The sequence below is a fragment of the Pelophylax lessonae genome, assembly GCF_965119305.1.
Source record: "Pelophylax lessonae genome assembly, chromosome: 2".
NCBI lineage: Eukaryota > Metazoa > Chordata > Amphibia > Anura > Ranidae > Pelophylax > Pelophylax lessonae.
In genome coordinates, this window is record NC_138769.1 from 553097231 (window position 1) to 553113271 (window position 16041).

General features: G+C 46.0%; 1 protein-coding gene across 1 annotated transcript in view; it reads left to right on the forward strand.

The window, feature by feature from the left end:
- Positions 1-13309: 13309 nt before the first annotated feature.
- The window catches only part of SPMIP11 (sperm microtubule inner protein 11), a gene marked incomplete at its 5' end in the record, with an annotated part of 49772 nt that continues 47040 nt past the window's right edge, over positions 13310-16041 (forward strand). The window contains 2 exon segments of the mRNA XM_082247243.1: positions 13310-13326; positions 13328-13413. Of these exon segments, the coding sequence (XP_082103369.1) occupies positions 13310-13326; positions 13328-13413 (103 nt within the window).

Sequence of the window (16041 nt, forward strand, 5' to 3'; positions counted from 1 at the left end):
TGAGCAGATGTGGCTTAAGTAGAGCATCAGTAAAGTGTGGGAAGGAAAGGGTGAAGTAATGTTTTATACTTGATAAAAATGTATTTTTGAAAAATAAATGGTCTTCATCCTTCACCACCAGCTCAATATAAACCCTCCCATGCTGCTTTCCTTCTCAGAGCAGAATGGGAGTGCTCAGGAGCTCTGGGCACTGGGGAACCAGTTGGGCTTTGAAATGCCAGAGACCCAAGTCTGTGGTTTGATTCTTGTTGCATACTAACAGTCCCAAAATCTCAGTCTCACCTGATGCTGTGAATTCTGGGAAAATGACAGATGAGTGGAGGTGTAGAGTTTGAGTCCTGCTGTTCACAGAGTCTAATGTGAAATCATAATATGCAGCCAATTAGATGTCTGGACAGTGTCAGAGGCTCTGGATTGGCTGCAAAATATGATCACACATTAGGTTCTGTGAAATACAGGTGCCTAAATCTGCACTTCCTCTGCCATTTTGCATAGGCAGGCAAGCAGGGATTGTGGGGATACATAAAGCTCTTCTCAAAATTAGATCTGCATTGAAAGGCTCTCTTGAACCTGGCAGATGCTAGGCATCTACCTAGGTTGCTTTGCTGGTAATACAGCTTTAACCTGTGCCTTCTGTCTCAGCATTTAGGCCTGACTGCACTGCTTTTAAACTGTGGTGACCACTCCAATTTGTCTTCACCCATAACTGTGGGTTGTAGCTCTAGTCTATATAAAAAGATGGTTTCTTGTGCCTTGTGTTGCCAAATGTAGACCTGTTGTTGCAGATCCTAAACTTTGCAGCTGCTGTCAATTTTTTACCCACCTAAGAGCTGTAGGTAAATCTTTCATAGGAACATTCTTGTGAGCAGTAGTCTGATGTCACCGCCCCATGTGCTCTGAAGGAATGGCATGCATGTCGTTCTTTCAGAGCTCGATGCCGCGGCCGTGATTCCTGCATGCATGCGCAGGTGTGACTTCATTGCGGCTCGGCCAGTCAAGCGGCCGCAACCCGCAAACCCGGAAGAAAGACCAAGTGAAGATGGAAGCCTCTGCTGTGGTGACAGCGAGCTGCTGGAGGGAATAGTTTCAAGGTAATTGTTTTTCATAATGTGCTAGTATGTAATGCATACTAGCACATTATGCCTTTACCTTGCAAGGGGAAATGTATTTATTTATTTTTAAGTTTACTACCGCTTTAAACAAGGAGCTGGGGGGGGGAGGGGGGGCACACCCTGAACATGCATTTCTAAAGCTGGTGCAGCTATGAACCAAGCAACATTCATATTTACAAATAGCGCACACGTGCAAAAGAAATTACTATCACATATAAAGGCAATCGATAAATAAAAATGGGGATTTAGTCCCACCATATGGCCATATCGTTCTCAAGCCCACCACTGCGTCAAAGTACCCCATTGACAGTGGGTCCTACACTATTCATAAAAAGAAGGATGAATCCAGCCTCTCAAACCATTGGAGATACTTACTCCTGATGACAAAAGTCTGCAGATAATCTGCACGTGTGTATGGGGCATTACTGGGAGAGATGTGCAACTGTACTATAATGCCCCGTACACACGTGCAGATTATCTGAAGACTTTTGTCTGCAGACTTACCAAAACCATATAATATGAGGTCAAACCTAAACACTTTCAATTTGTATGCAATCCGGCAGGCCCTTGCACTACATAGAAAAGGTAAATCTGAAGACAAAAGTCTTCAGATAATCTGCACGTGTGTACGGGGCATAAGGGACCCCTCCTATATCTGCTAGCTAGTGGACACTGATAGAGTACAGGTGTGGGAGGGTGGGGTGATCAACCCCAGAGTCTGTTCAGACTGAATACTTTACAAAAAACAAGGAGCTGGGGAGGGCACCGCTTTAATGCCCCATACAAACATGCAGATTATCTGCAGACTTTTGTCTGCAGACTTACCAAAACCATATAATATGAGGTCAAACCTAAACACTTTCAATTTGTATGCAATCCAGCAGGCCCTTGCACTACATAGAAAAGGTAAGTCTGCAGACAAAAGTCTGCAGATAATCTGCACGTGTGTATGGGGCATAAGACTGAGCAAAACTCACATTAGACAGCCTTTACCTGGAAACAACAGTGATTGGCCATTTCCTTGCTGGCCTTGTTAAAAGCACCTATTGTGCACAACAGCAGTGCTCGAGTCGTGATAGTGGATGCTACCTTGTGTGATCTTGTTTGACCCAGCTGTATCTGCTGCTCTGGGTATTACTGTGCATGACCCTGCTGTCTCCAATGCGGTTTTGTAGCATTTGACTCTGATCTACTCGTGTGTGACCTGGCTTGACTCGACTATACTTTTGCCTGACCATCTTTTGTTATCAGAATTTATCTCCGGAATTCATTAAGACTGGCACAGACGAAGGTGTCTCTCATGCATTCTAAAAGCGGTAAAGTGCACAAAGTTCATATACCTTTCTAGAACTTGTACTTGAATTTAGCTCATGCTGAACCACTTTTAGAATACAGGCAAGACACTTTCGCAAAGTCAGTTTTTACCTCTGTACACCAAAAGAGAGTAATTCTTTATTAGCTCCACTTTTAAATTTGGCGCATTCAATACGACACAATGTAAAAGTGGCACATTTTAGAACTACCTGAATTTGGTGCACAAGTCGCTGTCAGAACCAAAAGTGTTGCAAATGCTTCATGAATTTGGAGCAATACATTAACAAGAGGAAATAATGCCAGAAAAGTGTCGCAGCCACCCCCCGTGTTTCTACTTGGCCTGATCTGGTCTGCTTCTGCTGCATACTAGTCTCAGGGCTGCTCTACCTGCATCTGCAGCAGTACACCACAAGTACCAGCCCGTCTTCTCTGCCTATAGTTCTGCTAATGGTATGCAGGAGGGTATGTTTCCTGGGTGCCTTATTAAGAGGGGCTCCGCGGATTAGTGTGGCCAGTGGGGGGAATTACTGGAACTGATCCTTTTGTGTGGCTCTCTCTGCAGTGGCTTAAAGCTGCCATCTCCTCCTGCCGGCCTTTAGCTGCGGCAGGGAGAGTCACCCACTCGCCACACGTTAAGAACAAATGTCAGCCCCCACCATTTACTTATCCATACTAGGCGCCAGCCAATCAGCTGTTTTGCCCCCAGATGGAGAACTTCTCTCATTGGTGGGGGCATGCAGAACTGAGTCATTGCCTGGGATGAAAATGTCTAGCTTTGCCACTAGTTACAAATACTGTAGCTGCTGATTTTTAATAAAAATGACACCTAAATTCCCTTCCTTTGAGGCACTGAAAGCTAAAAAAAAAAAAAAAAAATACCCTTTCTGACTAGTACTTCTTTTGATACATTCAATTACGACAAGCCTGCACCTTCCAGTTTGACCTAGCCTCACTCTGCTTAAGGACTACAAGAATAGATGCTTTAACCTAAGCCTAGTACACACGGGCCAAATGTCAGGCAGCATCAGCCGGTTCAATAGAAACTGGCCAACATTTGGCCCGTGTGTACTAGAGTAGGTCCAGCAGAAGCCAACTGTTGAAGAGGCGTAACCAAAAAAAGTCTGCCGACCAGCTCCTGATCAGTGCTCTCACCCAATGGCTAAAAGCGCTGACCGGAGTGTTCATGGGCTGGCATTCCCCTGTCAGAACACAATAGAACAGCAGGGGAGATCGCTGTACTAAGGTCAGATTGTAATTACAGCTGCTCCTCCTGAGCTGTCAAGTTTTTTTTCGTTCAGCCCAGCTTTGTTGCATGGACATAAGAGTGGTCCACTTTAGACAATGATGACTGGGATGATTTGTGGAAGTACCCATTTAGTAATTTAATGCCCAGGCCACCTTTCAGCTTTTAGTGCCGTTGCAATTTGAATGACAATTGTGCAGTCATGCAACACTGTACCCATATGACATTTTTATCTTTTTTTTTTTTTTTTTTTTAGGCAGATAGAGCTTTCTTTTGATAGTATTTAATCACCACTGATTTATTTTTTGCTGAACAAACTAAAAAACTCCAAAAATGTGGGGAAAAAAAAGTTTTTCATAGTTTGTTATAAAATTTTGCAAATAAGTAATTTTTCTTCTTCACTGATGTGCACTGATGAGGCAGCACTGATGGGCACTGATGAGGTTGCACTAATGTGCAGTGATGGAGCTGCACTGATGGGCACCACTGAGGTGGCACTGATGAGGAGGCATTGACAAGTCTGCACTGATGAGGCGGCACTGATCATCAGAGCACTGATGAGCAGTGCCCTGATTATCAATGTAAACAATGTACTCACTGTTAGACAACAATAAAAAGGTAGCCGCTCAGGTGTGAGTGATTGGACCCTCTAGGTCGGGTGCACACGGTCTGAGAAAGTCCAAGCACAAAAGAAATGTTGGCCGCACTCTGACATGAAAGCCAAACAATGGACTTTATTGAGTAAAATGATATCCAAGTATAACAAACATCATGGACATGGCAGACGAACAAAGGAAGCAGTTGATGCGTTTCACAAATTAGATTTGCTTAATCATAACTGATTATGTTTATGATTAAGCAAATCTAATTTGTGAAACGCGTCAACTGCTTCCTTTGTTCGTCTGCCAATTTTAATGATGTTTGTTATACTTGGATATCATTTTACTCAATAAAGTCCATTGTTTGCCTTTCATGTCGGAGTGCGATCAACATTTATCTAATGTACTGACTGTGCCCTGTCAAACTTGCTGGATATCAGCTCTCCTTTCCTCACGCAGAGACAGCGTTTGAGCAAAGAAATGCTGATAATCAGTAAGTCTGTTTACATGTGACCAGCTGTGATTGGACACAGCTGCTTACATGGTAAAGGGCGGCTGTGATTGGCCTGCCTTTTACCCCGATCTGTGATCTGTGTTTTGGAAGTGCCCTGTTATAGAGGTATACTAGTGCCACATTCTTCATTGTCTAACTAAGATGACTGCTCTTCAGGTTCCACAGGATATATAATTTTGCTTGTTAAGACTTGTGGAACCCTTAGCTCCTAAAAATGCAACTAGGATGTTACTTGGCATATTACTTTTTTATGCAAGGAAATAGATTGTTTTGTACTGGAAATCTCCTGCATCACCCACCTTGGCTAACTGGAAGTCTTTGGCAAACTCTGTTCTTCCCTTAGTACCCAGCCACACCAGTGCAACTTGTCATGTGATTTGAAAGTTTTAAATCACATGACAAGTTGCACCAAAATGTCTGCAATGGAAGCCGAATTTGAAATTAGTTTCTGCACCACATTTTGCAAATTCAGGTGCAACCTGCATAGACATCTGTACATGAAGTCTCACAGATGTCTTCCAAGTCCATGTCTTCCACCTGAAGTTGCATTGACATGCGACTTTGAAATCGTGCAGCTTCAAGTGAAATTGCACAATTTCAAAGTCGGATTTCCAGCTTATACAAAGCTATTTATAACAGCAGAAAATGACTAACCAAATTTAATAGGATTTGGTCGGCTTGGCTGGAGAGTCCCGATACAGCAGCCTAACTAGTTTAACCACTTGCCACCTGCCCACTGTCAAAAGTGTGTGACGAGGAGAGCCGATCAGCAGCTCCTCCTCGAAGGAGAGCACAAGACAAGTAATCTGGGCACTGATGATCAGTGCCCATCAGTGCCACCTATCAGTGCTGCATATCAGTGCCAGCTATCAGTGCCCATCAGTGTGACATATTAGTGCCACCTAATCAGTGCCCATAAGTGCCACCTCATCACTGCCCATCAGCGAAGGAGAAAAAATTACTTATTTACAAAATTTACTGACAGAAACTTAGAAAAACTTTTTTTTTTTCAAAATATTCTGTCTATTTTCATAGTTTTTTTGCATGACCGCGCATATGTCATTCAAAGTGTGAGCGCTGAAAGCTGAAAATTGGCCTGGGCAGAAAAGGGGTGAAAGTGTCCTGTATTGAAGTGGTTAAAGTAGAAGTTAAGCTTAAAACTACCTATCTCTAAATCTACTCGCAGCCACATTCTAAGCAGGGCCGATCCTGGATGGGTGCACAGGGTGCACCGCGCCTAGGCAACACGAGCTGAGGCAGAGAGGGGGTGCCAAAGCTCAAGTGGCAGTGGTATACCAACGGGGGGGGGGCACTCCGCTGTGGGTGCCAGACAATAGGGGGGGTGTCGGGGGTCATCCCAGTGCACCCCCGTCAGGGTCCTCCCCTCCCTCCTCTTCTTGCGTGTCATGCAGAGCGGCGATCTCCCGCTGTGACGCGGAGCTTGGATCTGAAACGTTTGGCAGCCACTGTATCAAAGTTCCACCTCCTAGACAGACTCCTATGATAGACGGCACACTGATCCAATGCCAGGAAATTTAAACAGTGTGACGTGTATCATAGGAGCTAGTCTAGGAGGCGGGACTGATACAGCAGCCGCCCAGGTGATTTAAATTCAAGCTCTGTGACAGCGGGAGATTGCTGCTCCGTGCAATCCAGGCACTGGTGAGGCTGCATTTGATGGGCACTGATAAGGCTGCATTTGATGGGCACTGGTGAGGCTGCATTGATCTCTTGTATCATCTCTGCAGTCTCTGACCATCTCTTGTATCATGTCTGCAGTCTCTGACCATCTCTTGTATTATGCCCCAGGAGGACCAGCAGCCAGCTCCAGGAGGACCAGCCTCCATCCCCAGTACCAGGGCCGTCTTTAGTATTGATTGCACCCTGGGCAAATATTTTCTTGGGCCCTACCAAATGTACCTATCAACTATTTGTGGGTAGTGCGGGCTCAATTGGCAGCTGCTTTGGGCCCCACAACAATAACTGGGCCCGGGGCAGCTGCCCCTTTTGCCCTGTGTTAAAGACGGCCCTGCCCAGTGCCCATTATTTAAGGTAAGTGAAGTCTTCTAGGGCTGGGCAAAGCTGTTGACTAAGTTATTGTCATAGCATTTAGCTTACAAAAAGTGGTGGGGCTGATAGATGGAGAGGTAGAGTCATTGCCATAGGAACATTTGTAAAGTGTAGGAGTTATTAAGATGACCACGCCCATGTGGGTGCACCAGAAATCTTTCTGCACCCAGGCGTCTGTTACCCTAGGGTCAGCCCTGAATCTAAGACTAATCTATCTGACACTGTAAAGACAAAAACGCTATACATACCTTTTCTGAAGCCGCTCCGGTCCCACGCTGAGCTGTCAGTGGCGACTTCTTTGTGTGAGAATGTACAGAAGAGACAGCCAACAACAGAAGCCCCATAGTAACTCTATGGGTGTTGTCACTTCCCAGGCATTTCCCAGTCGTTGTTGGCTGTCTCCTGTACACAGTAGCTGCTGCTAGAGACCGGATCGGATTAGCTTCAGAAAAGGTATGTATAGCGATTTCTTCTTTACAGGGCTAGATAGGTTAGTCTTAGAATGTGGCTGCGAGTAGATTTTGAGTTTGTTTTAGGCTGAACTTTCACTTTATTGCTCTCTTTACCATACCTTGGTCAGAGAGTAGCCCTTTATGTGGGGTTCCGTTCACCACCAGTAAGCAAAATGTGTTACAAGGCTTTATGATATCTAGTGGCATCTTACCTATTATTTGTTAATCAGATCTGAGCTCTATGTCATTGTAAGGCTACCAAAACTGGGGACATTGCTTGGTGTTATCTTGCCTCGGATGGTTACTGTGCTTGATGGCCTGTCTAGTAGAGTGGAGCCCAACTACTGTCTTTTCTCTTAAAGCGGAGTTCCACCCTAAAATTAAACTTACCTCCATCTTCATGCCCGGGGTCACCTGAAAAACAAATGGATAATCGCAATTTTTTTTTTTACTTACCTGGTTTAGAAGAAAATATACTTACCTTACTTCCTCTTCCTCCCCTCGGCGGCCACGGCGATTCGTCACTTCCTGGCTTGCAATGATTCCTGGGAGCTGAACATCATCCCTCCCAGGAATCAATGCGCCTGCACTGGCCCCGACGTCAGTTCCGGTGCAGGCGCTGTCATACCTTGCTAAACAGCTTCTGGGCATGCCCAGAAGCTGTGCAGGGATGACGCTGCGGCACCGGCAGTGACGGCGGGGCCGGTGCAGTGCATCGTGGGACCGAAGAAGACAGAAGAGGACACAGAAGAGGATCGCGCTGGCTTCAAGCTGCCCACACCTGAGATGGCAGCGCTGGACAATTCTTTTTTCAAGGTAAGTATTTCTTCTAAAAGGTAAGTGCAACCCGGGACAGATCAGAGGCTAGCCATTGTGGAATGTACTAGCCCTGACTGTCCTGGGGGTATTTTTATTAAAAAAAGCTTTCCCAGGGTGGAACTCCGCTTTAAGTTGTGTTACTGGTACAGACCCTCTGCCTTGTTTTGTAAAACTTTTAAAGCTCAATAAAAGATAATTATGTAAAAAATACACAATCCAAGGATCTGGCGCCATCCTCACCCAGGCCCATTCTTCACCGGTCTTTGGGTCCTCAACACCAGCATTTCTACTAAAAACAGTCAGCTGTTATTCCTTGTGGCTTCACAGCTGGTTTTCCACTGCGTATGCGCAAGTTGCGCTGCAATTTGTGAATGGTCCTGCAGACTTCTGGGACCTGTGACGTGTCCCAGAAGGCTACGGGCAAAGAGGGGGGGGGGGGACAATTTTCCCTCGGAATGCCTAGGTGATCCAAGAAAAAGTGGGAGAGGGTACATGTTAAAACCATGTAACCACTTCCCTCCCAAACAAAAGTATCCAAAAGTGATAGAGGATGGGGGGGGGGGAGGCAGAAAGGTGGAACTGCCCCCTTTGGGGTGAAGTTCTGCTTTAACTACTTGCCGCCTACCCACAATGGATTTACTGCAGGCTAGAGGCAAAGGCAAGCTGGACAATGTCGCTGATCCCCACCATTACCAGTATAGCATCATACTGTAGCTGCGTAAATTCCAATATAAAGTGCTCAGCATAAATGATTTGTCAGAAAACCTTTACTTTCCTTTCAAGATCAACATTTTCTATGGGACACTATACTACAAAATACTCCAACAAATGAAGGCCATTAAATGCAACCAAGATTTAATAATTTGCACACACACAAAAAAAGTATTTTTACTAACAAATTCATTCAAGACTATGTTGCAAAAATAAATACACCCAAATTAAAATCTAAGGCCCCTTTCACGCATACGTTCATTTCATCAGTTCAGTCATGTTTTTTTGTCATCAGTTTTTTTCAGTCAGCATCAGTTTTTCATCCTTTCATCTGTTGTCATCCGTTTTTTGACGTCAATGGATGGATAAAAAATGGACGAACGGTCTGTATGTGTGAAAGGGGTCTTAAGCCCCGTACAAACGCTACGAATTTCCGCCGACCAGTCGTCCGTTTTTTGTGGCATGCTAGTCTGATGTGGAAAGTGAAGAGGTTATTTTCATACGAATTTTCCCGTACGACAGAATTCTACTTCAGAAGTGATGTCATGTGTTGGATTGCTTTGTATGTGTTCTTTCCTCTCTGAGCATGCCTAGTCTTGCTCTTAAGATTTTTTCCGTGGAAAACTACTAATGAGACGTAAATCGGACGTTGTATTACAGACGACAAAAATTTTATAGCCTGCAATCAGGATTTTGTCAGCCGAAAAGTCGGAGTCGGCTGTCGAAAGCACCATACTAACAATCCGAAAATCGGCAGATCGGTCGTCGGACGAAATTTCCCTTCCGAATTTCTTATTGTGTGTACGGGCCTTTAGGAGCAAAGCTAAATTTTAGACAACAAAATCCTAATTGACAAGAATGCAACTACAGGCGAGTCTAATTATTCATTAAACGGGGGTCCAGCAGACAGTTGATTATAAAAGGGCGTTATTTAACAAAGAAAACCCCTTCCCATTTCATGCTGTCAGCAATGGCACCACATGGAAGAGAAATGTCACAAGGCCTGAGAAAGAAAATAATTTCTATACACAAGAAAGGTGAAGGCTACAAGAAGATCAGCAAAGCTTATTAGTCAGAATACTGTAGCAAAAGTGATACAAAAATGTTACAAAGATGAAATTGCAACCATCTCATAGAGATGTCCAGGCCGTCCACAGAATTTAACACCTCGACAGGAGCATCTTCTGATGAGAAGGGTTGAAGAAAATTGCCATGCAAGTTCACTGCAGTTAGTTAAGGAAGAAGAAAGCCAAACCGGGGTGATTGTTTCCCATGGCACAATACGGCGTACACTGCAGAGGAAAATCATCAGGGCAGGACTGGCCTACCTGGATACCCGGAAATTTCCCGGTAGGCCGGCAAGTCCCCCTGCCTGGGGCTGCCTGATCATCAATGGCACCTGTGAAAAACAAAAAATGGCTGCGGCTGGCCCATCATGTACACTGCATGCACCACCGCCACTCACGAAAGGCCGTACATGCTCAGCTATTCTCAGGCAGGTGGCTCATACACGATGAGGGGCGGCGCCATTTTAAATGTAAAGCGCCTCACCAAAGGATAAGTGAGACCCCTCCGCAGCCCTGCATCCTCTGTACCATGCCCACAGCCCTGCATCTCCTGTACCATGTTCACAGCCCCTGCATCATGCCCGCAGCCTCTGTATCTCCTGTACCATGCCCGCAGCACTGCATCTCCTGTACCATGCCCGCAGCACTGCATCTCCTGTACCATGCCTGCAGCACTGCATCTCCTGTACAATGACCGAAGCCCCTGCATCTCCTGCACCATGCCTGCAGCCCCTGCATCATGCCTGCAGCCCCTGCATCTTCTGCACCATGCCTGCAGCTGCACCATGCTTGCAGCCCCATCATATCCTGCACCATGTCCACAGCTTACATAGTTACATAGTAGGTGAAGTTGAATAAAGACAATAGTCCATCCAGTTCAACCTGTGTAGGTGTGTGGCCGTAATCATCTCACATACCCCTGAATGTTCTGATCTTTGAGATGTACGCCTAAGAGTCTTTTGAAAGCCACCATTCTTCCCGCAGAAACCACCTCTTGTGGTAGAGAATTCCACAATCTTGTAGCCCTAACAGTAAAGAACCCCCCCCCCCACGTTGCCTGAGGTTAAAACGCTTCTCCTCTAATCGCATTGTATGCCCTCGAGTCCTCATGCAATCCCTCCGATTGAATAGCTTTTTTTCTAGGCCGAGATCACCATTGAGATATTTATAAATTGCAATCATGTCCCCTCTAAGGCGTCTCTTCTACAGGGAGAATAAATCAAGCGATTGCAGACGCTCTACATAATTAGAGTCCTCCAATCCCCCAATTAGTTTAGTTGCCCTTCTCTGGACTCTCTCCAACTCCAACACATCCCTCCTGAGGACTGGCGACCAGAACTGGACAGAATACTCCAGATGCGGTCGTACCAGAGTTTTATAAAGTGGAAGGATTATAGTCTTATCTCTGGAATACATCCCTTTCTTTATGCATGCTAATATTCTGCTGGGTTTGGCAGCTGCCGCTTGACATTGCATGCTATTGCCTAGTCTATCCTCTACCAAGACTCCCAGATCTTTCTCCATTTTTGATTCCCCCCAAGGGTTCCCCCCCTAAAGTGTATTGTGTTTTTATGTTTTTAGTCCCCAAGTGCAAAACCTTACACTTCTCCACATTAAACCTCATTTGCCATGTCGTTGCCCACTCCGTTATTTTGTCCAGGTCATTCTGTAGGATATCTGCTTCATGCTGTGCAGCTATTGCCCTGCCCAATTTTGTGTCATCTGCAAAAACTGATAAACTACTGATCCCGTCCTCATGCTGTTTATGAATAAATTGAACAAGGTTGGTCCCAGGACTGAGCCTTGGGGGACCCCGCTTACCACCTCTCCCTCTCCTGTACCATGCCCGCAGCCTCTACAACTCCTGTACCATGCCAGCAGCCCTTGCATCATGTCAGCAGACTCTGCATCTCTTGTACTATGCCCGCAGCCTCTCCCCCTCTTGTACTATTTCCACAGCCCCTGCATCTTCTGCACCATGCCCGCAGTCCCTGCATCTCCTGCACCATGTCCGCAGCCTCTCCCTCTCTTGTACAAGGCCACAGCCTCTCCCTCTCCTGTACCATGCCCAACACCCCTGCATCTCCTGCACCATGCCCGACGCCCCTGCATCTCCTGCACCATGTCGGACGCCCCTGCATCTCCTGCACCATGCCCGACACCCCTGCATCTCCTGCATCATGCCCGACGACCCTGCATCTCCTGTACCATGCCCGACGACCCTGCATCTCCTGTACCATGCCCGACGACCCTGCATCTCCTGTACCATGTCCGCAGCCCCTGCATCTTCTGTACCATACCCACCGCCTCTGACATGTCCTCCTGTACCATGCCTGCAGCCTCTGACATCTCCTGTACCATGCCCTGCACGGTTTAGGAGATATTCACCCTGCATGCAGCCGCTGACACCAGTGGCGCATGCGCTCTGAAGGTCCGGCGTATCTTGCTGGACCTTCAGATCTTCTTGCAGGCTCCCTGGCAGAAAGCGAAATTCCGCGCGCATGTGCGGGAGTGACATCATTGTGGCTCTGGCCACTCACAGCGCCGGAGCCACTAAACCTGGAAGAGACGCGGAGGGAACATGTCAGCTCCCTCAGCGGTGTCCAGACGACCGTGTGGGGGCTTTGTTCTAAGGCAAGTATTTCATAATGTGCTAGTATGTGATGCATACTAGCACATTATGCCATTGTCCTACAGGGTTTTTTTTTTTTTTTTTTTTACACAGGGGATACAACTGCTTTAATACACATTAATGGCTGCATGTTGAATTATTTTGAGGGATCAGCAAATTGACACTGTTATACAAGCTGTACACTCACTATACATTGTAGCAAAATGTCATTTCTTCAGTGTTGTCACATGAAAAGATTTAATAAAATATTTACAAAAATGTGAGGGGTGTGCTCACTTTTGTGAGATACTGTAAGTGATGTGCACGCCTATTTCGGTAACGTGACCTTTCCTGAAAGGTTGAATAGAATACCATCATGCTACATCTAAGCATCCTAGCATGGAGGACCTATGGGGTCAGTAACCTCTCCTGGTAGCCCTGGGGCCACCATCTTCTCAGTTCCCTGCATTGTGAGCCCAGCAACAAGACTTCCTATTGTTAGTGACAGGTTACAGATTCCTAGTACACAGAGCTGGATGATTATTTGTATTTACTCTCTATGGAGCCTCCTTCATTATAATGGTTTGAAAAGATCGGCACTGTAATGGTTACACAGAGCCAGGTTCATAACGAGGTGTTAGCGCTTCTCATGAGAATATCGATGCCGTTAGGAGAACTGAGAAGATACAGCGCCCCGACCAGCTGCCGGTGTACGCTCGGTGTAGCAGCAGCAGTGAGATTCAGTTTCCATGGTTACTGTTCATTCAACCGCCGCGCAGGAACTTCCTCTGGTCTCCATGGTGACAGTGGACGCTTTCTGGAGCGGTCATGGCTTTCTTCGGGCTGACTAATCTCGGGTATCAGTCTCCTCTGCTGGCCGCCCGAATTCAGGAGGACTCGGGTGAGATAAGTGGGTGGGGGCACACACTACAAAGACTGCTTATCACTGCAGGTGGGAGCCAGCCATACTGATCACTAGGGCCAGTGTATTGTGTGAAGCCAGGGCCGTGCAAAGCATTTCACTTCCAGGCCGTGTTCTTGGTCAGATCCTCTGCACTATGAGGGAGATTTACTAAAACTGGTGCAACTGTGCATAGTAACCAATCAGCTTCTAACTTCAGCTTGCTCAGTTAACCTCTTGGCGCTGGCGCCTCCTGGCCCTTTAAGAGGTTTGCAATGCCCGGAGGTGGGGCAGGGTTTAACCACTTTAGCTCCTGAAGGATTTGCCCCCTTTCTGACCTGGCCACTTTTTTCAACTTGGCACTGCGTGACTTTAACTGACAATTGCACGGTCATGCAATACTGTACCCAATCAAAATTTACGTCCTTTTCCCCCCACAAGCAGAGCTTTATTTTGGTGGTATTTGATCACCTTTTTTTATTTTATTTTATGCGGTATAAAGCAAAAAAAATAGCGACAATTCTGAAAAAAATATATATATATTTTTCACATTCTGCTATGACATTCCCAAAAAAAAAATTTAAAAATCAAAATTTAAAATTTTAGGCCAATTTGTTTTCTGCTACATATTTTTGGTTAAAAAAATTTGCAATAAGCGTATTTTGAATGGTTTGCGCAAAAGTTATCGCGTCTACTAACTACGGGAAGATTTGTCATTTTTATTGTTTTTAACTAGTAATGGCGGTGATCTGCGATTTTTAACCACTTGCCGACTGCCGCACGACTATTTACGTCGGCAGTCAGCCCCTCACAGGCAGAGCGACGTAGTACTACGTCGCTAGCCTGTAAGGGTTTTGGGAGCGAGCGCGCGCCGTCACGGACCCCCCCCCCACGCGGGTCCGCCGGGCACTGGCGATCGTCCGTGACAGAGGGAGAAAGGCAGGCGGCTAGTGTAAACAAAGCCGCCTGTCAGTTCTCCCTGTGTAAGAATGATGATCAAACGGTTCTACTATGTAGGACTGTTGATCATTGTTCTTACACACATAGCCACAGCCAATCACAGTTAGAAACACGCCCCTAGGACACACTTAACCCCTCCCTCTACAATACAGTTAACTCCTTCACTGCCAGTGTCATTTTTACAGTGCATATGTATAGCACTGATTACTGTAGTAATGTCACTGGTAACCCCAAAAGTGTCAAAAATGTCAGTCAAGGGTCCGATCTGTCTGCCACAATGTCGCAGTAACGCAAAAAAAAAAAAAATCGCAGATAGCCGCCATTACGCGTTAAAAAACAAGACAAGAATGACAAAAAATCTTTCCCTTAGTTAGTAAACGCAATAACTTTTGCGCAAACCAATCAAAATACACTTTTTGCGATTTTTTTTTTACCAAACATATGGTAAAAAAAATTGGCCTAAAATGTTTAAAAATTTAGATTTTTACTTTATTTGGGGAATTTCATATAAAAAAAAAATGTGAAACATTGTTATTTTTGCAAAATTGATGCTTTTTTTGTTTATAGCGCATGATCAAAAAAAAAAAAAAAATCGCACAGGTGATCAAATAACACCAAAAGAAAGCTCTGTTTGTGGGAAAAAAAAGGACGCCAAATTTGTTTTGGTACAGTGTCGCACAACCGCGCAATTGTCCGTTAAAGTTACGCAGTGCTGAATTGCAAAATAGGCCCTGGTCAGGAAGGCTCTGGCCCTGGTCAGAAAATCTTCCGGGGCTTAAGTGGTTAACGGGAGTGCAACATTGCGGCAGACACTTTTGGGGGGGACCAGTGACATTACTACAGTAATCAGTGCTAAAAATATGCACTGTTACTGTAATTATGACACTGGCAGGGAAGGGGTTAACCCTGGGGGTGATCAAATGGGTTAATGTATGCCTATATGCTTACTAAGTGTGTGTGCGTGTGTGTATGTGTAGGGCAGACACAGACAGATCGCAGTTTCAGCTTACAGGAAACTTCAGATCTGTCCCTGACTGTCTCACAGAAGATCCGCCTGCTTTGTTTACATTAGCAAGCGGGTCTTCTCTTCGTTACCGGACGATTGGGGGAGGAAGGCAGCAATCGCCGCCTCTCCTCCCCCGACCCGCCTCCCGGTGTGTCTAAACAAAGCCGGAGCGCGCGCGCGTCACCGAAGCCCCTTCCCCTCCAGTCACGTAGAGCTACATCACTGGACCCAGGGGAGCCGCACTGCCGCAGTAATATTACTGTGGGCAGTTGGCAAGTGGTTAAGATCATGTGACCGGCGTGATTGGCTGCCACGGCGGTCACATAGTCAGAAAACTCCCGAATGCAAGTAGTGATTGGGAGCTTTCCATTGGCTGCCAGTAACTGGGCGCTCTCAGCACAGCTGTATTTACACTAATTCACACAAATATGCGGTTGATCGGCTCCAAGGCCCAGCCGCTGAGAGGACGCATATTTGCATGTGACCTGCGCCAAGGGGTTAAGCTTTGACAATAAAACAAAAGCTGATTGGGGGTCTATGCTCACCTACACCAGATTCTGTGTGCACCAGTTTTAGTAAATCTCACCCGTGTGTCAGTATGCGTTCTGCACGTTATCATGCGTTGCATTATTTGGGTGGATTGTTTCTCACACCAAAAAGCG